The following is a 27,715-nucleotide window of genomic DNA, read 5'->3' as shown; positions in this document are numbered from 1 at the left end:
TATTGATGGAACTTATCTCAAAATAATAAGAGCTATTTATGACAAACCCACAGCCAATATCATACTGAATGGGCAAAAACTAGAAGCATTCCCTTTGAAAACTGGCACAAAACAGGAATGCCCTCTCTTACCACTCCCATTCAATATAGTGTTGGAAGTTCTGGCTAGGGCAATCAGGCAAGAGAAAGAAATCAAGGGTATTCAACTAGGAAAAGAAGAAGTCAAATTGTCCCTGTTTGCAGATGACATGATTGTATATTTAGAAAACCCCATCAACTCAGCCCAAAATCTTCTTAAGCTGATAAGCAACTTCAGCAAAGTCTCAGGATACAAAATCAATGTGCAAAAGTCATTAGCATTCTTATACACCAATAACAGACAGAGAGCCAAATCATGAATGAACTTCCATTCACAATTGCTTCAAAGAAAATAAAATACCTAGGAATCTAACTTACAAGGGATATGAAGGACCTCTTCAAGGAGAACTACAAACCACTGCTTAGTGAAACAAAAGAGGACACAAACAAATGGAAGAACATACTATGCTCATGGATACGAAGAATCAATATTGTGAAAATGGCCATACTGCCCAAGGTAATTGATAGATTCAATGCCATCCTCATTAAGCTACCAATGAGTTTCTTCACAGAATTGGAAAAAACTACTTTAAAGTTCATATGGAACCAAAAAAGAGCCCACATTGCTAAGACAATCCTAAGTCAAAAGAATACAGCTGGAAGCATCACGCTACCTGACTTCAAACTACACTACAAGGCTACAGTAACCAAAATAGCATGGTACTGGTACCAAAACAGAGATATAGACCAATGGAACAGAACAGAACCCTCAGAAATAATACCACACATCTACAGCCATCTGATCTTTGACAAACCTGAGAGAAACAAGAAATGGGGAAAGGATTCCCTATTTAATAAATGGTGCTGGGAAAACTGGCTAGCCATAAGTAGAAAACTAAAACTGGATCTTTCCTTACTCCTTGTATGAAAATTAATTCAAGATGGATTAGAGACTTAAATGTTATACCTAAAACCATAAAAACCCTAGAAGAAAACCTAGGTAATACCATTCAGGACATAGGCATGGGCAAGGACTTTATGTCTAAAACACCAAAAGCAATGGCAACAAAAGTCAGAATTGACAAATGGGATCTAATTAAACTAAAGAGCTTCTGCACAGCAAACGAAGCTACCATCCAAGTGAACAGGCAACCTACAGAATGGGAGAAAATTCTTGCAATCTACTCATCTGACAGAGGGCGAATATCCAGAACCTACAAAGAACTCAAACAAATTTATAAGAAAAAAACAAACGACCCCATCAAAAAGTGGGCAAGGTATATGAACAGACACTTCTGAAAAGACGACATTTATACAGGCAACAGACACATGAAGAGATGCTCATCATCACTCGCCATCAGAGAAATGCAGATCAAAACCACAATGAGATACCATCTCACACCAGTTAGAATGGCAATCGTTAAAAAGTCAGGAAACAACATGTGCTGGAGAGGATGTGGAGAAATAGGAACACTTTTACACTGTTGGTGGGACTGTAAACTAATTCAACCATTGTGGAAAACAGTGTGGTGATTCCTCAAGGATCTAGAACTAGAAATACGATTTGACCCAGCCATCCCATTACTGGGTATATACCCAAAGGATTATAAATCATGCTGCTATAAAGACACATGCACACGTATGTTTATTGCGGCACTATTCACAATAGCAAAGACTTGGAATCAACCCAAATGTCCATCAGTGACAGACTGGATTAAGAAAATGTGGCACATACACACCATGGAATACTATGCAGCCATAAAAAAGGATGAGTTCATGTCCTTTGTAGGGACATGGATGCAGCTGAAAACCATCATTCTCAGCAAACTATCGTAAGAATAGAAAACCAAACACCACATGTTCTCACTCATAGGTGGGAATTGAACAATGAGGTCACTTGGACACAGAAAAGGGAACATCAACACTGGGGCCTATTGTGGGGAAGGGGGAGGGGGGAGGCACAGCATTAGAAGATATACCTAATATAAATGACGAGTTAATGGGTGCAGCACACCAACATAGCCCATGTATACATATGTAACAAACCTGCATGTTGTGCACAGGTACCCTAGAACTTAAAGTATAATTATAAAAAAAGTTATTGTCAAATAAAATGATGTCAATTAAAAAAACAAGAGAACCATTTTACATTATAGATAATTCTAGTGTATTAGAAGCAAAAAATATTAGACAAAAGGTTATTGTTATGCACTGCCTTTTTATGGAATATTTTGCAAATAAGTTGCCTTCTACTATTACCAATATTGCTATGCTTGAAGGAAGATTTGCCAAAAAAAAAAAAAAATCCTCTAAGTTACAGAAACAAAATGTGGAATGATAGGAATTTATATGTAGGCATAATTATGCACTGAATGGTTTCTACACGAAAATCCCCTAGGATTTTTGATATTCATGATTTCTAAAATTTTCAATTTATACATACCTTTTAAGGAATACATCTATTGTTCTTCTATTTTCATATGTAGATATTACTAAAGCCTTTCCACAAAATGTAATAATCTACTTAACTCTGGAAGGTTGACAAAGCATCTTTTGTTTTTAAGTTAAGAAAAATCAGCCGGGTGTGGTGGTTCACGCTTGTAATCCCAACACTTTGGGAGGCCGAGGCAGGTGGATCACTGAGGTCAGCAATTTAGACCAGTCTGGCTAATATGGTGACACTCCATCTCTAATAAAAAAAATACACACACAAAAAAATTAGCTGAGTGTGGTGGCGGGTGCCTGTAGTCCCAGCTACTCGGGAGGCTGAGGCAGGAGAAGTGCTTGAACTCAGGAGGCGGAGGTTGCAGTGAGCCAAGATCATGCCACTGCACTCTTGTCTGGGCAACAGAGTGAGAATTCGTCTCAAAAAAAAAAAAAAAAAAAAGAAAAAAAGAAAAATCATTAATATTTTTCCTTAGACTGATTTTATCTCTTTCAAGTTAAAAAAGGGGGAAATTAAGAATGCCATGTGGGCAGGTATAGTTGCTACATAGCTTTTAGAAGTGCTCTTCAAATGTGCTCTGTTGATCACATTCCTCAGAACCATCAAGGGAGCATGTGAATAGCCAGACTCCATCCTCCTGACCTGCACTGTCCACAGGTGAGCTATTTTACTTTTCACTTTAGATTTTGTTTTATTATGTTTTTAATTGTGTATGTGGTTGTTGCTGTTGTTTTATTAAAGGACATATATTACATCAGTAACTCATGTAATTTTAAATGCATATGCCTGGCACCGTTGTAGGACCACCAAGTCACAATGATCTGTGAAAATATGCTAACAATTGGTCATTTTAAAACAACATCCCAGGAACAACTACTACAAAGGCTTTCCAGATGATTCTAACAACCAGCCAGATTGGGAACCACTAGTCTAACAAAGTATATACCTTAGGAAATTTTAATACTTTCAATTTTATATCCTTACTTGGAAGTCAAAATATTTGGACAGTCTTATAACCATTCAGAAAACAAAATATATACCATGATGTAAAAACTAGGAAGTATGCTAATTTCCAATAACACAGTCTTTTTCAGAACAAGATTTTTGTTCTTCTGCTAGGAAAATTATTAATACTTCCAACTGACTTTAGGTTCTAATTTCATGTAAAGTGTATCAGACTGCAAATACAACATCCTTCAAGCAGCTGTTTTAGTACAGTACTTATTGCACTCTACAAATCTTGATTTATAAAATGAACCAATGATTTGAAGTAGAAAGACTGATAATGAACTATTTCACATCATAACCTGGGAGTCCCAGAAGGTTAGTGCCTTTCATATTCATACTGGTTTCTCATGAATATCTCTGAGTTGAACTAAACCTAGTGGCTGATTCTGTTCTTCATCTTTTATCAGTTTTTCCAACTTAAAACTTGAATAAAAACAGCCTTTGAAGTGAATAAGCATATTGCTGCACTAAATAGCCAGAATAATAATCCATGTAATTCTTGATCCACCACTTACTAGCTGAATGAGATTAAGCTAGGTAAGTTTTCAGCATCTGCTTCCTCACCTGTAAAATGGGATAATAATAATAATAAAGTTAAATTGATAGAGGTGTTACAAGAAGTAAAAGAATGAAAAACAGGTAAACAGCCTGGAAAGTGCATAATATGTAGTAATTCTGAGTAATAAGCTTTTATGTCTCTTCTGAGCTCTCAGGAGATAAAGTCATAGTCTTAGCAATTAAAAGCCACAGTTTGAATGTGGATTTGACTTTAAAGTTTGTGTTTTGTTTTAGTTAGTATCCCGCCTCTCTTGATTCAGGCATTTATCCAACACCTTTTAACTCAATGCTCTATGGGTATAAAACACTAGTCTAGGCACAGTACAAGTTAAAGGATAAAAAAACACAACTTGCCTCTAGATTATTCTGGAATAGAAAATGAGAAATGCACATAAATATGAGAGTCAGTGTGAGAAGAGGCAAGTATATGGGAATTTTGAGGAGACAATAAATAGTTAATTCCAGTTGATAGGTGGTGCAAGGCTGACAGTGGGGGATCAGAGAGTCACCATCATGGTGTAGGAATCAAGACAGCTCCACAAATGGTGCCAACTCAGCAAGGGCCAGCAACACTGGAAGAATTTGACCTCATGGGGAAGCTTCTGGCTACACACACTCTAAGGTCTCTTCCTACTGGAATGCTGTTCAAGGTGAAGGTTCTCTGAAACATTATCACCAAATATCCACATCTATAAACATCTGAGTTTTCTGATCCTCTGGATCCTGAAGACAACAGTTGAAATAAATAATTCAAATGTGTGAGCTTATAATTCCATAAAGCTGTGTCAGGGAGACAGCATCCCACAGTTTGACAGCAAGAGCTCTGCACTCCAATCTGGCTAAGGTTACTTATGGAGAAAAGATAGCACTGCTACCTAATGATAACTATGTAGCCATGGAGAGAAAAAATATGTTGGCATCTGCCCAAATCCCAGTAAGCAGATGGCCATGGGCACAGAAACCATCATGACAACTGGCACCTCTTTGGGATGCTCTGAGCAGGAAAGGGGCCCGGAAAATGTCCTTCTTTGGCTGTCCTTCCTTCAGAGGCATATGGGTGGCACAGGATGGGGAAAACTGCCTGACTGCTGCCAAGGCGAACAGAGATAGCCTTTAAAATCTAGGCTACCGCAGCTTCCTAGGTAGGCAATCTGGTACCTTTCAGCAACCAGAGACCATCTTAAAATTGTGTGTGCTGATTTCCTCTAGGACAATTGATATCCAACAGATTCCATTCACAGTTGGCTCACAGGATAAGAAGAAGCTAAGCTCCAAGAAGATGGAAGGGTGTGAGTCCTCTATAGCCAGGCCTCATATGTCAGATGAATGGCACAGGACTGTTTTAGCTGTGTTTTCATTCTTAACCAGGTGGTTGTAGATAACCAAGAGCACATGTGTATTCCAAAGTTGAGTACCACTGGATGACTAGGATTTTAGCTGGTTGAAGGGTCACCATCAGTAACAATCTGCTTTGCAGAGGGTTGCTCATTTGGAATTTTTAAAAGTTGAAGAAGATCCATTTTTCTGAAATGTATCATCTTGTCCTATTTATGATATTGCCTAATATTTCAAGCAACTACATTAACTTTTTTTTGGCATTAAAACATTTCTCTATTATGTCACAACAGATATACACAACCCCCGCCCCCCCCACACACACACACACATGCTCATGCACTTCTTAGTCTTCATTTGCCTTTGAGTAAACTTCTTTGAATCAACAGCAAATAAAATACAATGTCAAACTGCTAGCCTGTATCCCAAGAAATAGGAAATAAATTTCAGTAACAAGGACATCTGACTCTCAAAAATCACTCTAAGATAAGATAGATATTATTACCATATGAATTACATTTGCATAACATTTGACTACTTTTCACTCTTAAATCAGTTTTAAATATAGTGGAGAACTACCCACCCCTGCAAAAAGAGAAACAAAAACACAAAATATCACAACAGCCAGTGCATTCAAGATCCCTTTGACTTATATCATTCCTAAATAAATTACATAAACTGTGTTGTTTTATAAAGACAGATTTTTAGAGTGGCAAACCCTAGTTATTTCAGTTGTCTTAGAAATTCAGATAGTTTAGCAGTAAAGATTTCTGATTATTCAATAGTCTACTCACATCAACCAGAAAATGGCTAGTTTCGAGGAGTTTGATCACAGCTTTGGTCAAGACAGAGAAGCCATAACCAGCTACTGGCTGCAGATATTATTATGTTATTTGATAACAGCAAGTAACATTTGGTCATATATACCTTTATGAAGTATTATGTAGAGTAATAGCTTAGTTAATGATAACAATCCCATGATCAGGGAATATAATAATAATATGCAATTCACTTAAATTGAGATTGTGAAGGACTATCCCAAAAATGTAAGTAATTAGCATGCAACTAAAATAAATGGTAAGGGACTGGAGTAAGTACAGAGGAAGTTGGGTTGAGAAATAAAAACTAAACAAACACTTACATTTACATATAACTATCACTTTCCAAAAGTATGTAATCCAAAGTTGTTCCCACAAGAAAGCAATTAAACTTGTTAAGGTACTCTTCTCATTTCCATGGTGGAGAAGGGACTTTATTCTTAACGAGGTAACTACTCAACTCTATCCCCTTACTGATCTCTTCTCTAAGAATAGCTTGTGACCACTCAGGCATGACCTAGGGCCTTGGTTCTAATGCTCTCCCTGACTGTGCCAGTAGGTTGTAAGGGAGTCCATGGTCTTCCATGGGACTGACCTATGGTAGCCTGTGCAGACACAACTTTTCCTATGGGCAACCCCTAAATTGTTGAATGGATAGGAAAATGAGTGACTATGTCTCATAGTCGATCTTTTCATATTTTTTAAGATTAACTACAACTTTCTCTCCATCCCTGTAAACTTAATGGAACCAAGAAATAGACGCCAAGCTGTTGGCTTAACCTTTGATTTCACTCACCTTTTCTTTGACAACCAATGCCACAAAGTTAGTTGATGTAAAATGCGGTTTGTGCCTACATTGAGCAGAGAAATCTGATCCACAATGTGTTGGGTTAAGTTTGGGCTCATTCCAATATGACCCATTTAACATATTCTTTTATTTTAAATCAAGCCCAACTTCTTAGGAGAGCTGTCTGAGTAAAATAAAATGCTCCTCAGAGGAAGCATGAAAAGTCATTGCAAGCAAACTCTCACCCAAGTAAACACAGAACATGCTCTAAAGAAGTGCTACCCCATGTTAAAACACAATTAGCTTACAATGTAGCATTTAAACATGAATACCTCCAGCCAAGATCCTCTCTTCCAACTCCGCCATTTGTTTTTTATAGGCCCTTAAAGCTGCTTCTTTGAAAGAAGGACGAATTCTCTTTGGCTTTGTGATCTCCACTGGCTGTTCAGGAATGTTTTGGTTTTCATCTTCTCTTATTTCTATCTCAGCTGATGTTTCATTTAAGGGTTCTAATCCCTCTTCACTAACCATATCATCTGCCGGACCATCATAACCCTCATCTTGTGGGGTTTCATAAGGTGTTTCATATAAAAGGTGATCATATTCTTGCATTTGTTCATCTGTTTCAGCAATACTAGTCCTGTTTTCTAGTTTAGCAAGGACTTGTTCCATCACTTCAACATAATCTGTTTCATTATCAGCCACTGGTTCAGTATAATCCTCCTCATCCTCTGCTTTATAGTAATAGGGCTCTGTGTAGACATCAGAGTCAAGTGTGGTACTTGACTCATTTGCAGTTGATTGAGATAATGTCCGAAATCTCCCCATTAATGAAGAGCCACTGTCCTCATACCCACTCAGACTCTGTGTGCTTTTGTTCCATACTACTTCCAAGGCTGATTTAGCCCTCTGCAGTGTAGATCCAAATTTTGGAAAGCTGAAAGTCTTATCAGAAAGGTCAATGCTTAATCGACTATGCCATGATTTGGGTGGGGCATCCTCTGAATCATCACTTTGCAATTCACTTTGACTTCCATACATCATGGACAACTGGTTTTGATTTTGGTAAAGCTCATTAGAATTAGCTCCCTGATAAGAATCATATTGGCCAACCCATTGGCCTTGTGGTTCATTATCCAAGCCAGGGCATGGAGAAGAGTTGTCATCTTGAGTAAGTCTCTCTGAGTCATCTTGAAGATCACTGTGGCACTTTCCCAAGTATTCTAGGTCTTTATTGTAAACACCCAGCTGTTGGTCAGAAAGACTATTTGTTTCATAATCAAAACCTTCCTGGGTGGATGAATCCAAGCCTAAATCAGCTCCTTGCTCTACTTGATTCCATTCCTTCCATGGAGAAAGATCCTCATGTAAAGAGAGCTGAGAATCACTGTAATGACTCCGGTCTCCAGATGCACACACCATGCCATTACTCATTCCACTATCCACAGTTTCTGTGTTTTCAATTTCAGTCTGCCCTTGGATACCCTGCACGCTTCCATTCAAATACTGGTCCTTGGGACTGTCATACAGGGTCGCTGTTCCTTCCTGTTTCCTTTGCCATAGCTCTCGGTCCGAAGATGACAGGAGAGAGCTTCCATTAGTTCTAGTGAAAAACTGATTTTCTGAAAAATCCTCTGAGAAAGACTGACACAATTTGGAAAAATCTGATTCAGAACGACTAAGTTTAGCAGTGAAAAAATCACTCTGTGAGTGCCAGAGAGGTGTTGCATCTGCATAATGGGTTGTGGTTTGCTTTTCCAAGATATCTGATTCTGGCAACTGTGAGGAGATTTTATCATAATCCGATTTATTTGAAATTCTGCTGCTATTAGCAGTTTTATTCTTGGATCTAGCACTGTGTGATTTTGAGCTTGGCTTGGAAGTACTTCCCTTTGTTGGAAGCTCTGACTTGGAAAGCACAGCGTAACTGTTTCTATTGAGGTCAGATTCAAGATCTTCATCACTGTCATCAGGTGACTGCCAATTGTTCTTGATTTTTGGCTCTGGAGTAGACAACTTCATATCCATACTCTCATATGTCTGGGAGGATGGTATCCCTTTCTCTTTTCTTTCTCTGATATCATGAGTTAGAATATCTGTTGAAATTCCAATGCCTGTTCCTTTGAGTTTATATGATTTTTTTAAGACAGAATCCCTTTGCTGAGGGGTTTCAAAGTACACAAGTATGGGTCGAGGCTTTGCATTTGGACAGTCCCTCTGGTGTCCTATCCTCTGAGCAAATTCAATTTTAATAGCATTTGGTGCATCTGAAAAACCCATTTTATCTATTAGAATTTGGTACACCACACTTTCAACATATTCAAATCTGTCTTCAGGCACATTTAAAAATCTCAGGCTTGCCTTGCTACCCATATGACCTAAGTGCTTAATATAATCATGGATGTCTCTTGTTTCCCTCCGGGACTGGACAAACCCTGTACGTAGCTGCTCAATTTCACTTTGTACAACCTCCACACTGCTAGAGATCTCATCGATGGAATGCTTGAGAGCATTGACATGCCCTCGTAGTTCAGAAAGTTCTGTTTCAATCTGACTTATTCCCTGAAGTTCCTTAAAGATCATTTCCATGACATCATGTGTTTGGCTAATGCAGCCAGAGGAACTGAACCCTGGCTCCAGGGCATTTGTCTTTGGGTTTCGGATAGTTCTGTCCAAAGACTTGCTTCTTATTCCCCAGGATTTTTTCATGGTGCTTAACTCGGAGTCTGAGGAGACACACTCTTGACTCTTTTTCCATTTTCTCAGTTTTCGTAAAGCCCCCAGTTTTAAGCTATGTAGAGTACGCTCACCGTCAGAGCTGCCCTCAGAGGGTGCAAGGCTGCTTGAACTCTTTCTGTTGCGTCTAACTGGCATTGTGTGTGTTGATTGTGCCTGGTTTTCTGTGCTACTCCTTAGTTCATTTAATGATTCTGAGTAGGAACTCTCAATTGAAGACAGCTCTTGAAGCAGATCCTCATTATCAGTGTTGGTTACTTTAGTATTCTTTTGTAGGCCATTGGCAATAGCTACTCGGTAACTGAATGTTGGCGAGAGGGAAAACTCTTTACTAGCCTCGTCTTCCTCAGTGGATAAATTGTGAGTAGATGAACACTTTGCAATCTTCTTTACAGTGCTTTTAAAGGTATAAGAAAATTTGGGGGATTTGGTCTGGCCAGCAGTAGGAAAGTCTTGATCCTTTCTCTGCTGACGATACTCTTTTTTTTTGTTTGTATTTCCCAATTTCTTTGTAAACATTCCTTTGCAAAGCTTATGAATGTAAGGTAAAATCAAGCTCTTGAAAAAATTAGCCACCATGGAGAGCAATTAGTGCAAGCTTTTCTGCCCCAGAAAAGTAAACAAGTATCAGGATGAAAATCTGAAAATCCAAGGCAAACATCACTGTTCAGATGTTCTGTGAATCACTGGAAAGAGCAGGAAGGGCAGGCGTGGCTCTGCCACATTGTCGCTGTCCTGTGCAAACCAGAAGCAAAGCTTCATCTGTGAAAGACATTCTTTCCTGGAGGAGGGGTTTCATGAATCTCTGTCATTTCCACACAACTCCATGTAGTGTCTAAAAAGAAATGAATGTTAAATATCAGAATTCAATTCTAGATTTATTCGATTTCCAACATGTTTCAAAAGTATTCGTAATACACAATGTGTGAAAAATTGCAGAGGAGGCAGGAGCATACATGAATTTCAATGTAAATTTACTTTTAAAATAATTACTTAAAACAAATCACTACCAATAACTATGTTTATAATGTTTTTTGATAAATCATTCATGGGTGGGCACAACTGAAATAGTAATAAAAGGTAATAATGGTTATTTAGAAAACATTGAGTAATATGACAGGCAATTTATGCAGCCATGTTAACTTCATAAAGTCATTTCTACTTTACTTTCTTTCCTAATAACATGTTTACTTACACAAACATAAGAATTTAAATCTAAATATATTCCCCTCACATCCCAGATATTCAAAATTCACAAATTAATATTATCTCTATATATAAAACCTGTTTTTATTCATTCAAATAATCTTTTTCTGACCACACAAATAAGTAATCTCTATGATGACTAGTTTCTTGAATTATGTGAAGAAAAAGAAAATAAAGTTAACATTTAATTTTGCTGGTTTGCCAGCACAGGGTCTTATATGTAGTAGGAATTCAAAGTTTCATTGAATTGAACTTACTATTTTATCAGTGAAATGTAACCCAGAATAATAGTAACAGTCAAAAGGCTTTGTTGGTATTCCGGTATGTGTTTTGGTAGGTAATCTATTTAATTCATTAAAGAACACATCATAAACTACAGATTGTCTCAGAAATCTGCTCTTTTATCAGCTCTCTCCACTTGGAAATCTGCCAATTTCACTTCAATCAGGCTCCACAGGGGATTTCGGAATACATGCTCTGGCCAGGAGCCGAGCTTCACAAGAGAGAGGTGAGCATAAGGGAGAAGAGGAGGAGAAAAGATGGAGTGAAAGAGATGAACTCTAAAGAAGCCCAAGTCTTTCTGGATTTCAAATACTATCAGAGTATAACTCTTCTGCTCTGAAACAGTTTGGTATTCATTCACAAACGCAAACCAGGACCTATTTTCTACTACTAAAAACGTCAAGAAATTTACTTTTGAGTTAAATTTAAAAAGCTTTTTTTTACTCCTATGTGACATCTCCTTGTGAAGAAAGGTCTTTGGAAAGTTAAGCTGCAATAGGGTAGATAAATTATTTTTAAACCAATTTTGGTCAAATAAAATTTTCTACCAATCACTCAATCCAAAATCCTTGGTCTTCCAAACTTAGAAACAAATGCTTCCTTTTGTTTAAATCAAAGTAGCAATTCTGTTAATGCCTCTGTTGTTTTCAAATCTAAATTTCCTGACTGGCATTACTGGTTCAAAGCTACTGTTCTAGGCAATAATTGTTAGAAAACATTTGAGTGGGAAAGTTCAATGGGAAATGAAGCCCACCAAATGCAAACTCAGGAACAGGTGTCCACAGTTGCACCCACGAACTCACTTGCTCATATTCCAACCACAGAGAACAACCTGTTATTCACTAAGGGCTCCATACTCTTTCGTGCCTCAGTAACTTTTACATCCTCTCTAGCCAGAATATCATTCATAATCCAGCCCTCACTATCTGTAAAAATTATGTTTAAACTCCAAAACCATTTCAGCAACCACTCCAACGGAGCTCATCTCTCTCCTAGCCACTCTTTATTGAAGAATTGGCACACATTTCAGCCACTTAGTATCTCCACCTAGTTGCCCAAAATTAAACTCCATCCAGAGCCTAGCAATTTTCCTGAATTACTAATCTCAATAATGTCATCATAATTATCCACTTGCCCACAGCATATATCCAGGAGTCATTCTAGACCATGTGTCATCCATCCCATGTACATACCTGAGGTGACATAGTCATGCCTTAGGTCTGAACTCTGTCATTTCTCATCTGGACCATGACAGTTGTATCCTACGTGGTCCTCCTAATGATAATTTGACTCTTTTTTCAAATCCTAAATTTCTAAAATTAATACAATTGAAAATATATAAGTCTTCCTTCTTGAAACACTATTTTAGCAGTCTTATTTTCTGTCACTCCCATAAGCACATCTGTCTCAGTCATGGTGAAGCAATAGCAGTTCCCTGATTACCATATTTTTACCCCACTAAAGGGCCTTTTTCCATGCTGTTCCTTCTTCTTCCAATTATTTTCCCCTTCCCTTCTCTATTCACATGTCTCTTTCATAAATATCTATAGAATACCTATACATTTGACCCCCAGCCAAGGATCAACATCAGCTCATTTGACCTCCTTAGAGTACAGCACCTCTTCCTCTGTGCTCCTGCAATGTACTCTCAAAATACCATAATTATTTATGTGAAATATTTTTCTGTATGTCTGCCTCTCCCATCTGACTGTAAACTCTTGAAGAGCAGGAGCTGTGTTCTAATTAACTTTAAATTTTTGTATTCCTTGATACATAATAGACTCATACTGTTTGTCAGATAGGTGATTATATAAATTAATGAAAGTAGGAAACCCATGAACTAATACATAAACAATATAGGTTCCAATAAGCCTAAAGTGGCTGCACTGGGCCTTACACAATCCAGAGAAGGAGAAGTAGTGTGAGCAGAAGAGAAGCATCTGAGACATTCATGTCATGTGCAAAGATGGAGAAGCATCCACATTATCCAGAGAGGGATGCCTCTGATGGGGAGCAGAGGACTGATGAAATAGAATCAGAAGGTAGACAGTTTTGAAATTTAAGAAGTCCCATTTGAGGAGGAGGCACTAATGGTTATTGGCTTTCAGCACAGTCCCTTGATCCAGATTACTTGCATTGGAATCCCAACTCTGTGATACACTAGCTGTGTGGTCATAAGAAAGTTACTTCCTTGGGAGGCTGAGGCAGGCGGATCACGAGGTCAGGAATTCGATACCACCCTGGCCAAGATGGTGAAACCCCATGTCTACTAAAAATACAAAAATTAACTGGGTGTGGTGGTGCGTGCCTGTAGCCCCAGCTACTCAGGAGGCTGAGGCAGGAGATTACTTGAACTCCATCTCTACTAAAAATACAAAAATTAGCCAGGCATGGTGGTGCATGCCTGTTGTCTCTGCTGTTCAGGAGACTGAGGCAGGAGAATCACTTGAACCCGGGAGGCAGAGGTTGCAGTGAGCTGAGATCACGCCACTGCACTCCAGCCTGGTGACAGAGTGAGACTCCGTCTCAAAAAAAAAAAAAAAAAAAAAAAAAAAAAAGAATAAAAGAAGAAGAAGAAAGTTACTTCCCTACTGCTTTTACTACTTTATCTTGTACATTAATTATATTGGGACAGAAATAGCATCTCCTCATAGGATAGTTGTAAGGTTTAAATAAGTTCATACATGTAAATTTTTGGAGCAATGTCTAGAAGATAGCAAAGCCCAGTATATATTAGTTATTACTAGTACTGAGAAGAGTAGTGAAAAGCTTCAAGAAGCAATTACAGAAGACTAATCAGGTGGTATCTGATGTGAAAATTATGATATAGTGGGGGGCAACCTAAGAATTCTGCTAGGTTGGAGAATGAAAGAGGAAGAACAAAGACATTCTAAAGAAGCAGTCAGAAGTGAAAGGGAAGATACTTTCATCTCTATGGTTCAGCAACAAGTTCCTAATGTTGAAATCTCACCTTCCTAGTTACTGAGCTCCTACTGTATGTGTGTGTGATACAATCCCATCATAAAACCATAGATGCCTTAGGGAAAGATTTGGTGAGTCCAAAATACCAGCTGTGGAACTTCCTTCAGACAAGTGACTGAGATAGGAAAGGAAGATGACATTTAATGATCACCTGTTATGTTTCAGAAACTTAAATTATCTCCGTAATCCTCACAGAAACTCTTTAAAGAAGGCATCATTATGCCTATTATACGAGGATATAACAGATTCAAAGAGATAAAGAGATACAGCCAAAAACAGCACCAATAAATAAAGTAAAAAGGTAGTTTGGTCCTAGTCCTGGAGTCTATGAAACAATCATTTGTATGTAAAGTGAATGTTACCAGTGGTAACTGACACAAGCCCTTATACCCACCCCATACAAACCCACATACCTACTCCTCTCTCTGAAGTTCTTTGTTTTAAAGGAAAATGGCTCAAATCAGGAAGAACTCAAGGTGAATGAGAGGTAGCTGGAGGGTGAACGCTAAGATAACATCATCTCATCTTAACTACTTGAATTCCAAAGCTCCAACTTACTCTCCAGATATTTTAACTGTAGTTACATAACCATATATTATCTTCAGTAATGAACTTTAGGGATAAGATTTAAGACTTTGGAAAGAAAGTCTTTGAGAGAGATTAAAACAATAGACTATGTTGTTATGGGAAGCCTTCGTAATAACATTCAATTATTATTTACTATGTACCAAGCAATGTGTATGCAATTTTCTAAAGTTTATCTCATTTTGTTCTCACAATAATTGTATAAAATAAGTATTTTCATTTTCCAGATAAAGTGACTCAAGGTTTAGAGTTTCTGAAAACTTGCTTAAGGTCATGCAATTAACATGAAACACAGTCTTGACTCCAAGCCCCAGATTTGAACAGGAAGTGTGTAAACTCTGAAATTAATATTAGTGTTTAATGGGAAATATGGTTTGCAGATATGTTAACATATTCATTTTTAAGAGAACTATTTAATATGACTCTAAAAGTTAGATACCCTAGTGGGCTAAAGGAGATAATGAACTTTTAAACAGTCAAAAATTTATTGCTAAATCATTACCAGAATTAAGCTAAAGCATTTTCAGATCAACAGACAATTTTATGTTCCTTATTAAATGCATTAAAGTATTTTATATTCCTTATTAAAGGCAGTAAAGTACTAAATACCCAGGTGAGCTGGATATTTAGAGGTTAACTTTCAAGACAGACAAAGAAGACAAAGGGACAGGACCACTTATGGTACAGCCCAAGGAGTTCTCCTCCCCAAGTCCTGGCCTCAGGACCCACACTTGTCTCACTGGCCCTGATTCTGATCTGTATTCCTGTGTTTAGCCTAGAAATATCCTTATTACCTGGCTTTTCTTGTTATTTTTAGTTCTGGGTTACATGGGCAGGATGTGCAGGTTTGTTACATAAATAAACGTGTGCCATGCTGGTTTGCTACACCTGTCAACCCATTACCTACGTATTAAGCCCAGCATGCATTTAGCTACTTTTCCTAATGCTCTACCTCCCCCCAACCCACCCCCCAACAAGTTCCAGTGTGTGTTGTTCTCCTCCCTGAGTCCATGTGTTCTCATTGTACAGTTCCCACTTATGAGTGAGAAGATGCAGCGTTTGGTTTTCTGTTCCTGCGTTAGTTTGCTAAGGATAATGGCTTCCAGCTTCATCCATGTCGCTGCAAAGGACATGACCTCATTCCTTTTTATGGCTTCTTAGTATTCCATGGTATATATGTGCCACATTTTCTTTATCCAATCTATTTTTGATGGGCATTTCAGTTGATTCCATGTCTTTGCTATTGAATCACTTGACTTTTTGACTTTCTCTTTACTGTTATTTGCTTAATCCTAGACTAATAGAATAACCTTACTCTTAACTGCTCCTCCATTTGCATTAAGTTTCTGTTATGTGTCCTGAACTGTGTTACGATTAGAATTATTTTCCCTCAAGAACATAGGAAAAAAGCCTCTGCTTTTCAATACAACAGCACCTCATCAGCAAATGCCATATAATATAATTGCTGATTTAAAAAAAATTCTTTCAAAATACATAAAAGGGTGATACATAAATATGGTTCACCACATATCTGTTTAACAGTAAATTCTTGGTGATTTGGAAAGTAGCTGACTCAAAGAAGCTTCCCACCAGGTAGGAGGGCAGAATCACCGCAACAGAAGAAGGAGCAACCCTAACAAAATACAGAAAAGGTGCAACTGAGCAAGAGGGTTCCTGTGGAAAATAGCATTGAGAAGCACACTGACCAAGTGACTTTGTAAGCGGACTCCTCCAAACACAGCAAAGAAGAAAACCAGAGTAGCTGGAGATGGAAGGGCAAGCCAGATACACCAATAGCACATGAGGAGCCACCAGGATTGATAAGGGGGAGCAGGTCCAGGTGGAACAAGTTGGGACAAGGCAGATGATGAGCAAATAAGTTGAAATTAAAGATAAAAATTTAAAAAGCATCCTCTAGAATGTCTTTATCAGGTCAATGCAGATTTATACCTGCTTTACACATCCTTTCCACACGAAGGAGTAAAAGGATGTGTATGTAATGTGACTGATGGTCACAGGGATGACTCTGACAATGAGAATTGCTGGAACACAGTAACACATTAAATAATGTTTGGGGGAACTGTTAGTTTTTTGCCTTAAGGCCAAAGCAATAAACCAATGTATATTAAAATATTTCAACAAAAATGATCAAGTCAGAAAGTGATTAAAAGGTTTTTTCTAAGGTAATATACTATTAAAAAAAAAAATAAACAGAAAGACCACTTTCCCCCAAGAATGAAAGTCAAATGACTCAAGCATCCTCTTTAATTTTAGCTAATCATTTATTTTGTGAATTTCTTCACCCAACTAAAACCCACATACATTCTGTATTCATTCCCATTGCTGCTACTTTTGTTTAAGAGTAAACAATGGCACTCAGTACTAATATTTCCATAGCACTTAGGATCTACAAAGTCCTTTTGTGTGGCTTATCTCAAATAACCTTCATGGTAATCTTATAAGTATAGTATCTCAGTTTATGATCAGGAATGCTGAGCCTCAGAGATGCTAAAGTAGTTGCCCAAATCACCTAATTCTAAAAATATTTCACTATCGTAATTTACATTCTCCTTACGTAAGTCATAGAATACTATAATAGCTTACTGGTCCCCTAAAGTAACATTCTCCACTATTTCAAACCTTCCCACTGACTGATTTCCATCTAATTTCTCTTAAATATCATTTTCTTCTCCTCCTTCTCCCCATGAATGATTGTGCACCTTCTACTCTAGGCCACTTCATGGTACCGTGGATGCACACGTGTATTCTTCCATTGTTTTATTCTTGTTCTTCACTCTGTCTGGAATGTCCTCCACTTATTCTGTTCTGAAGCATTCAAATGAGAAATCAAGACTCATCTTTTCCACACAAGTTATTTAACTTGTCATCTTTTCTTTTCATTATAGTCCTTACAGTCTATTTAGTCTGAACCATGACATTTAGTCCTTAATTATTCTTCTAAGCTGTTTACCAAATAGCTCTTATACATGTTTTTCCATTTTTAATGTCTATTATATGCCAGGCATTGTCTTGAGTGCTTTTTATAGATTATATTAATGTTTGATAGTAAACTTGCAGTATATACTGTTATGAATCCTCATTTTACAGATGAAAAATACGAGAGCCTGAGTATCTAGCCCAAAGCCACGTAGCTTGGAAGTGATAAAGCCAGCATTGCAACCAATGTGACTGGTTTTAGAGTCCTTTCTCATAAACACTATGCTATACTACTATGCCCAGGAGGATAAATCTTAGGGAAACAGGTGGTGACCTATGTAGTATGTTTGAAGAACTCCCCTACTTAAGAATAATCTATACTAGTTTTTATTATTAGAGCTTTATTTCTTTTGTTTAAAATGTTGGTCTTTGTTGAAATTCAAGTCTCGCCACTGGGCCCCTAGGTTTTAAGGCTTATCAGGCACATTGTACTTTGGTATAAATGGTTTATCAGGATATCCCTCAGGATTTGGAGGGAGAGTAGAGAGAACATTAAAAAGCCTGAGTCACAGAAGCACAGGTGACCAAAGTAAACATGGATAAATGGGGTCACATCAAGTTAAAAAGCTTCTGCACAGCGAAGGAAACAACCAACAAAGTGAAGAGACAACCCAGAGAATGAGAGAAAATATTTGCAAACTACCCATCTGACAAGGGATTAATAACCAGAATATATAAGGAGCTCAAACAACTCTACAAGAAGAACATCTAATAATCCAATTTAAAAATGGGCAAAAGACTTGAAGAGACATTTATCAAAAGAATATATACAAACGGAAGACAGGCATATGAAAAGGTGCTCAATATCATTGATCATCAGAGAAATGTAACTCAAAACTACACTGAGATATCTCACTCCAGCTAAAATGGCTTTTATGTCAAAGACAGGCAATAACAAATGCTGGTGAAGATGTTGAGAAAAGGAAGCTCTTGTATTCTGTTGGTGGGAATGTAAATTACTACAACCACTATGGAGAACAGTTTGAAGGTTCCTCAAAAAACTAAAAATAGAGCTACCATATGATCCCACAATCCTGATGTTGGATATATATTCAAAAGAAAAGAAATCGTCATATCAAAGAGATATCTGCAATCCCATGCCTGTTGAAGTACTGTTCACAATAGCCAAGATTTGGAAGCAGCCTAAGTGTCCATCAACAGATTAATGGATAAATAAATGTGGTACATATACATAATAAAGTGCTATTCAGCCATAAAAATAATAATGAGATCTTGTCATTTGCAACAACATAGATGCAACTGGAGTTAAGTTAAGTGAAATAAGTCAGGCGCGGAAAGACAAACATTGCATGTTCTCACTTATTTGTGGGATCTGGAAATCAAAGCAACTGAAATCATGGAGATAGAAAGTAGAAGGATAGTTACCAGAGGTTGGGAAGGGTAATGGGGAGGTGGAAGGAAGATAGAGATGCTTAATGGGTACAAAAAATAGAAATAATGAATACAATCTAATATTTGATAGCACACTAGGGTGACTATAGTCAGTAAAAGTTTAATTGTACATTTTAAAATACTAAATGAGTGTAACTGGACTGTTTGTAACACTAAGGATAAATGCTTGAGGGGATGGATATCCTATTCACTGTGATTATTACACGTTGCATGTCTGTATCAAAATATCTCAGGTACCCCATAAATATATACACCTACTATTCACCCACAACAATTAAAAAAAGTTAAAGTCTGAGAATGGGAAGAGTCCACCTTCAAAGGGGACAGGTAAGAGGATATTCCAGAAGTGAGATACTGAGGAGCCTTGAATAAGCTTTGCCCATTTACTATCTTGGCATGGCCCAATCCCGTTCCCAGCTACATGATGATAAGCACTATTGCTTTTTCAATCTTTGCAACATCTTCCTAATCACAAGCACAGAGAGCAGAGTACAAGTACCCTGGCTTACAGAGAAGCAACTTAGAATTGTAACATTTCAAAGCTGAGTTTTTTGTTACAAGGTATTGTTTTGTTTTGATTTTTATCCTCAGAAACAAGCCCCCTCCCACTTTTTTCCCAACAAAATCAGATGTTGAAACTCAATATGATTGAAAAAGCAGAACTCCTTTAGCTGAATTAAGGCAGCAGGGCTAGAGTCCCACTTCACTGTTTCCACAAAAATTGGGGCCTACAGAAACCCTCTACAGAGTCGTTGAGGTTGGGGAGCGCAGTTTGAACAGCACTGATCCTCAAATTGTACACAGCATGAAAAGGAAAGCTAGGAAGGTCAAAACACTTGCCTTAGTTCATACAGCAGAGCTGGAACAAAAACGCAGGCTTCCTACCCCGACTTCACTATTCTTTCCTCTGTGCCGTGCTGCCTTTCCTCTACAGCAATCATATGCAAGGATTTGGCACCTTCCTACTGTGCCCAACATTCTTTGATAGGGCAATCTAACTCCGTCCTTAAATAATTTGACTTTTACCTTGATTCTCTACACCCAATGTCTGTAATTTTCTGGAATTGGAAACTGTTTGAGATTAAAAGAGATTTCTGAAAGTAAATCCTGTGAGCAATTTTGACATTTGTTAGAATTATTGATGGAGAGTTAAGTTGTATAAAGGAAGGCCATTGAGGACCACCGCTGTTCTAGACAAAAGCTTCCATTAGCTGAAATGTTTCTCACCTCTTCTGTCCCACCACGTTTGACACATTACCACCCGAGTGTCCTATACCAAGGCAAGGAGCCCATATTCCTGTTTAAACAAATTACCTGCTCCTCTGTGTTTCCTAAGGTCTATTCTGTCTCTTGTTTGTTAAATGGATTAATCTGTATCTTGAAAACAACCATACAAGGTAAAATATTACTCTCATTTTAAAGATTGAGAAAGAAAAAAGCTACACTCAGAGCTTCTAAGCGACTTGCTCAAACATACAGTTAGGATTTGAATAATTTTTTTTTTTTTTTTTTTTGAGACGGAGTCTCACTCTGTCACCCAGGCTGGAGTGCAGTGGCGTAATCTCGGCTCACTGCAAGCCCCGCCTCCCAAGTTCACGCCATTCTCCTGCCTCGGCCTCCTGAGTAGCTGGGACTACAGGCGCCTGCTACGACGCCTGGCCAATATTTTTGTATTTTTAGTAGAGACGCGGTTTCCCTGTGTTAGCCAGGATGGTCTCGAACTCCTGACTTTGTGGTCCGACCGCCTCGGCCTCCCAAAGTGTTGGGATTACAGGCCTGAGCCATCGCGCCCGGCTGATTTGAATAATTTCTGTATGGTTACCAAACCATACTACATCATACTGTTCAAGCGGGATAACATCAATTAAATCAAGGAGCATTTCCATCCTTAATGGGACGGAGTCATGTGTGTCATTTGGAGCCGGCCTGAGCTCTATCATCCCCTGTGGGTGGGGGAAGGTATAGAGAGGAGACTAAAGTCAGACTGACTACTTTAGATCATGGCTCTGCCATGTCCCCACTGAGTATATTGAGCAAACTGTTTAATCTCTGTGTTTCTCATTTAACAAATAAGATAATGGTACCAACTTCCTCATATTGCTATAACGATTAAATAAGAAACAATTAGAGAAGTGCCCATAACATCAGAAGTACTAAAAATGTTAACATTATTATTAAATAATACAATTCCCATCTGAGCAGTCCCTTCCTCCACCCCTACTCGTTTTCTGACTGCAAGGCAGCCAAGAAATCACCACAGTGACACAGACCCTCTTTGGGGTTCATTTAGACTAATGCAAGTTGCTCGATTGCATTAGTCTATTTAAGGTATAGTAAATTTCACACTAATTTTGAAAGTTTGTGAGGAAGATAAAAATCTATAGTGTTACATGTAGTTAAAAGCGTTTTTAATTCCCAGGCAGGAGTTAATGCACTCCTCCATCTGTGTCACAGGCTCATTTGATCATCATAGATACCTTCTCCAATGCATACAAACACCCTTACTATACTGTATGACATATTTTATAGGATCTAACATGAGGCAATATAATCCCTCATTTTTGCATTAATTTTCCCAAAGCAATGTACCAGGGTGTCTGATTTTTAATAGCCATTTAATGACTTTTCATTGGAAAAAAGTAATAAATTTATCAAAACCTGTCATGAACTATCACTAACCTGCTCAGCTGTAAATAGAACTTGACCTAAATGTTAGTAGGGCGGAAGAGGAAAAGAGTTATCTTGTCCTTAACACAAATCTATTACCCTCCTAAGATGTAAAAATTATCACACATTATGAAAGAATAAGCTTCAAACTAAGAAAATTTTTTTTGTATTTCTGTAAGAGTTGCCTAAAAAATGAAGTATTTTGGCCAAAAATATGTCCTTTGCTAAAATTACATTAAATATATGTATAAGAAGAAACTGGCAATATTGCTGGGATATTGGTACATTGATTAGATGTCTGCATGTCTGATTTATGAAGTCTAAAGAGGAATGCACCTTGAGTGTCTAAAAAATATCTGTTCACAAAGTATTCTTTAAATATGATTAGGTGTTGCTAGCCCATTTTGCTCAGTTTTATTATGTTTGATCTGTCCATAAATTCACTCTAATGCCAAAATAACATCCTTAAAAGCAATACACTGGGTTTAGTAATTAGTGGCAATTTCAGACTGATTTCTCATGTGGTTTTCTAAGACCTCTGTGAAGAACAAGAGGCTGACTTATGAAATTTTAGCAATGTTAAAACCACTTGATAGATCATCTAAAATTGGTTTCAGTCTTAGATTTGACTAAAATTAGCTATAGATTTATGCTATGTGATGGTATAATAATATCACCACCTGCATTTTCATTTGACTTAGTTTTCAAAACATGTTCATATATATTCTGTGGCTTGATTCTAAGAATAGTTAGAATGCTTAGCCATAGAGGGAGGTGTCATTATCTTCAGTAGATCAAAGTTTGGAGAGGTTAGTTGACTTGCTTAAGGGCACAAAACTAAAATCCAGTAGTCCTGGCGTATGGAAATTGGCTCTTTTTATTATAACCTGATGCTGTTCTTGACTCTGATATCTTTATGACATTTCTTGAAGTCTTCGAATCATTCTTTAAGACTCTATTTTAGGAGGCATGCTCCATTCTAACTTATAACTTCTCCCTCAGAATTGCTTGTCTCAAGCAATTTAGCTGTCTTTGAAGTAACAAAAATATGGAAGTCATCTAATTTTTCTGTTAAAATATCACAGTCATTACATACAAAAACTGTAGAAGAGATATGCTTTATTCATATGCACAGAGCACACTAACGAAGACAGACCACATACTGGTCCTTGAAATAAGCCTCAAATATTTCAAAAGACTGACATCTTACAGAGTGTATATCATGACCATAATAAAAGACATTTTAAAAACAGTAAGAATGAAATATCTATAAACACTCCATTTCCACAGCTATCTTTTAAAGTTAAACAACATTCTTCTAAATAACTCATGTGTCAAAAAAGAAATCCCCCCAAAAACTGAAATACTGAATAATTTAGAAAACAACATACCAAAACGTATGGGACACAGCTAAAGGCAGTGCTTAAAAATGAATTTATAGCTGTAAATAATCTAAGAACCTATCATCTAAATTTCACCTTTAGAATCTAGCATAAAAAAAAGAGCAAATTATTAACCCGGGGGGCGGAGCAAGATGGCCGAATAGGAACAACTCCAGTCTCCAACTCCCAGCGCGAGCGACACAGAAGACCGGTGATTTCTGCATTTTCAACTGAGGTACTGGGGTCATCTCACTAGGGAGTGCCGGACAATCGGTGCTGGTCAGCTGCTGCAGCCTGACCAGCGAGAGCTGAAGCAGGGCGAGGCATCGCCTCACCTGGAAGCGCAAGGGGGAAGGGGATCCGTTTTCCTAGCCAGGGGAACTGAGACACACAACACCTGGAAAATCGGGTAACTCCCACCCCAATACTGCGCTGTAAGCATACAGGCATTCCAGGAGAATATATCCCACACCTGGCCGGGAGGGTCCCACGCCCACGAAGCCTCCCTCACTGCTAACACAGCAGTCTGCCGCGATCTATCCGCAAGGCAGCAGCGAGGCTGGGGGAGGGGCGCCCGCCATTGCTGAGGCTTAAGTAGGTAAACAAAGCCGCTGGGAAGCTCGAACTGGGTGGAGCTCACAGCAGCTCAAGGAAGCCTGCCTGTCTCTGTAGTCTCCACCTCTGGGGACAGCGCACAGCTGAAGACCAACAGGGGAAGTAGCGGGAGCTGGTGCAGACGCGAACGACTCTGTCTGACAGCTTTGGGGAGAGCCGCGGATCTCCCAACGCGGAGGTTGAGATCTGAGAACGGACAGACTGCCTGCTCAGGTGTGTCCCTGACCCCTGAGTAGCCTAGCTGGGAGAAATCCCCCACTAGGGGCAGTCTGACACCCCACACCTCACAGGGTGGAGTACACCCCTGAGAGGACACTTCCAAAGGAAGAATCAGACAGGTACACTCGCTGTTCAGCAATATTCTATCTTTGGCAACCTCTGCTGCTGATACCCAGGCAAACAGGGTCTGGAGTGGACCTCAAGCAATCTCCAACAGACCAACAGAGAGTCCTTCTGACTGTCAGAAGGAAAACTATCAAACAGGAAGGACACCTATACCAAAACCCCATCAGTTCGTCACCACCATCAAAGACCAGAGACAGATAAAACCACAAAGATGGGGAAGAAGCAGGGCAGAAAAGCTGGAAATTCAAAAAATAAGAGCGCATCTCCCCCTGCAAAGGAGCGCAGCCCATCACCAGCAACGGATCAAAGCTGGTCAGAGAATGACTTGGACGAGAGGAGAGAAGAAGGCTTCAGTCCATCAAACTTATCAGAGCTAAAGGAGGAATTACGTACCCAGCGCAAAGAAACTAAAAATCTTGAAAAAAGAGTGGAAGAATTGACAGCTAGACTCATTAATGCAGAGAAGATCATAAACGAAATGACAGAGATGAAAACCATGACACGAGAAATACGTGACAAATGCACAAGCTTCAGTAACCGACTCGATCAACTGGAAGAAAGAGTATCAGCGATTGAAGATCAAATGAATGAAATGAAGCGAGAAGAGAAACCAAAAGAAAAAAGAAGAAAAAGAAATGAGCAAAGCCTGCAAGAAGTATGGGATTACGTAAAAAGACCAAATCTACGTCTGATTGGGGTGCCTGAAAGTGAGGGGGAAAATGGAACCAAGTTGGAAAACACTCTTCAGGATATCATCCAGGAGAACTTCCCCAACCTAGTAGGGCAGGCCAACATTCAAATTCAGGAAATACAGAGAACGCCACAAAGATACTCCTCCAGAAGAGCAACTCCAAGACACATCATTGCCAGATTCACCAAAGTTGAAATGAAGGAAAAAATCTTAAGGGCAGCCAGAGAGAAAGGTCGGGTCACCCACAAAGGGAAGCCCATCAGACTAACAGCAGATCTCTCGGCAGAAACTCTACAAGCCAGAAGAGAGTGGGGGCCAATATTCAACGTTCTTAAAGAAAAGAATTTTAAACCCAGAATTTCATATCCAGCCAAACTAAGTTTCATAAGTGAAGGAGAAATAAAATCCTTTACAGATAAGCAAATGCTTAGAGATTTTGTCACCACCAGGCCTGCCTTACAAGAGACCCTGAAGGAAGCCCTAAACATGGAAAGGAACAACCGGTACCAGCCATCGCAAAAACTTGGCAAAATGTAAAGACCATCGAGGCTAGGAAGAAACTGCATCAACTAACGAGCAAAATAACCAGTTAATATCATAATGGCAGGATCAAGTTCACACATAACAATATTAACCTTAAATGTTAATGGACTAAATGCTCCAATTAAAAGACACAGACTGGCAAACTGGATAAAGAGTCAAGACCCATCAGTCTGCTGTATTCAGGAGACCCATCTCACATGCAGAGACATACATAGGCTCAAAATAAAGGGATGGAGGAAGATCTACCAAGCAAATGGAGAACAAAAAAAAGCAGGGGTTGCAATCCTAGTCTCTGATAAAACAGACTTTAAACCATCAAAGATCAAAAGAGACAAAGAAGGCCATTACATAATGGTAAAGGGATCAATTCAACAGGAAGAGCTAACTCTCCTAAATATATATGCACCCAATACAGGAGCACCCAGATTCATAAAGCAAGTCCTTAGAGACTTACAAAGAGACTTAGACTCCCATACAATAATAATGGGAGACTTCAACACTCCGCTGTCAACATTAGACAGATCAACGAGACAGAAAGTTAACAAGGATATCCAGGAATTGAACTCATCTCTGCACCAAGCGGACCTAATAGACATCTATAGAACTCTCCACCCCAAATCAACAGAATATACATTCTTCTCAGCACCACATCGCACTTATTCCAAAATTGACCACATAATTGGAAGTAAAGCACTCCTCAGCAAATGTAAAAGAACAGAAATTATAACAAACTGTCTCTCAGACCACAGTGCAATCAAACTAGAACTCAGGACTAAGAAACTCAATCAAAACCGCTCAACTACATGGAAACTGAACAACCTGCTCCTGAATGACTACTGGGTACATAACGAAATGAAAGCGGAAATAAAGATGTTCTTTGAAACCAATGAGAACAAAGATACAACATACCAGAATCTCTGGGACACATTTAAAGCAGTGTGTAGAGGGAAATTTATAGCACTAAATGCCCACAAGAGAAAGCAGGAAAGATCTAAAATTGACACTCTAACATCACAATTAAAAGAACTAGAGAGGCAAGAGCAATCACATTCAAAAGCTAGCAGAAGGCAAGAAATAACTAAGATCAGAGCAGAACTGAAGGAGATAGAGACACAAAAAACCCTCCAAAAAATCAGTGAATCCAGGAGTTGGTTTTTTGAAAAGATCAACAAAATTGACAGACCGCTAGCAAGGCTAATAAAGAAAAAAAGAGAGAGGAATCAAATAGACGCAATAAAAAATGATAAAGGGGATATCACCACTGACCCCACAGAAATACAAACTACCATCAGAGAATACTATAAACGCCTCTACGCAAATCAACTAGAAAATCTAGAAGAAATGGATAATTTCCTGGACACTTACACTCTCCCAAGGCTAAACCAGGAAGAAGTTGAATCCCTGAATAGACCAATAGCAGGCTCTGAAATTGAGGCAACAATTAATAGCCTACCCACCAAAAAAAGTCCAGGACCAGATGGATTCACAGCTGAATTCTACCAGAGGTACAAGGAGGAGCTGGTACCATTCCTTCTGAAACTATTCCAATCAATAGAAAAAGAGGGAATCCTCCCTAACTCATTTTATGAGGCCAACATCATCCTGATACCAAAGCCTGGCAGAGACACAACAAAAAAAGAGAATTTTAGACCAATATCCCTGATGAACATTGATGCAAAAATCCTCAATAAAATACTGGCAAACCGGATTCAGCAGCACATCAAAAAGCTTATCCACCATGATCAAGTGGGCTTCATCCCTGGGATGCAAGGCTGGTTCAACATTCGCAAATCAATAAACGTAATCCAGCATATAAACAGAACCAAAGACAAGAACCACATGATTGTCTCAATAGATGCAGAAAAGGCTTTTGACAAAATTCAACAGCCCTTCATGCTAAAAACGCTCAATAAATTCGGTATTGATGGAACATACCTCAAAATAATAAGAGCTATTTATGACAAACCCACAGCTAATATCATACTGAATGGGCAAAAACTGGAAAAATTCCCTTTGAAAACTGGCACAAGACAGGGATGCCCTCTCTCACCACTCCTATTCAACATAGTGTTGGAAGTTCTGGCTAGGGCAATCAGGCAAGAGAAAGAAATCAAGGGTATCCAGTTAGGAAAAGAAGAAGTCAAATTGTCCCTGTTTGCAGATGACATGATTGTATATTTAGAAAACCCCATCGTCTCAGCCCAAAATCTCCTTAAGCTGATAAGCAACTTCAGCAAAGTCT

General features: G+C 38.6%; 1 protein-coding gene across 2 annotated transcripts in view; it reads right to left on the bottom strand.

Moving 5' to 3' along the window:
• UNC13C (unc-13 homolog C) overlaps positions 1 to 27,715 on the bottom strand; it is a 701,690-nt gene that overhangs the window by 647,636 nt on the left and 26,339 nt on the right. For both annotated transcript variants that reach the window (XM_030930702.1, XM_010352869.2), the window contains one exon: positions 7,362 to 10,600. In XM_030930702.1, coding sequence (XP_030786562.1) covers positions 7,362 to 10,344 — 2,983 coding nt within the window. In that variant the 5' untranslated portion in view covers positions 10,345 to 10,600. Of the gene's footprint in view, positions 1 to 7,361; positions 10,601 to 27,715 lie in introns of those variants that run through there.

Source organism: Rhinopithecus roxellana, chromosome 5 (genome assembly GCF_007565055.1).
Source record: "Rhinopithecus roxellana isolate Shanxi Qingling chromosome 5, ASM756505v1, whole genome shotgun sequence".
In the NCBI taxonomy this organism is placed as follows: domain Eukaryota; kingdom Metazoa; phylum Chordata; class Mammalia; order Primates; family Cercopithecidae; genus Rhinopithecus; species Rhinopithecus roxellana.
This window is presented reverse-complemented; position numbering and strand designations above follow the sequence as displayed.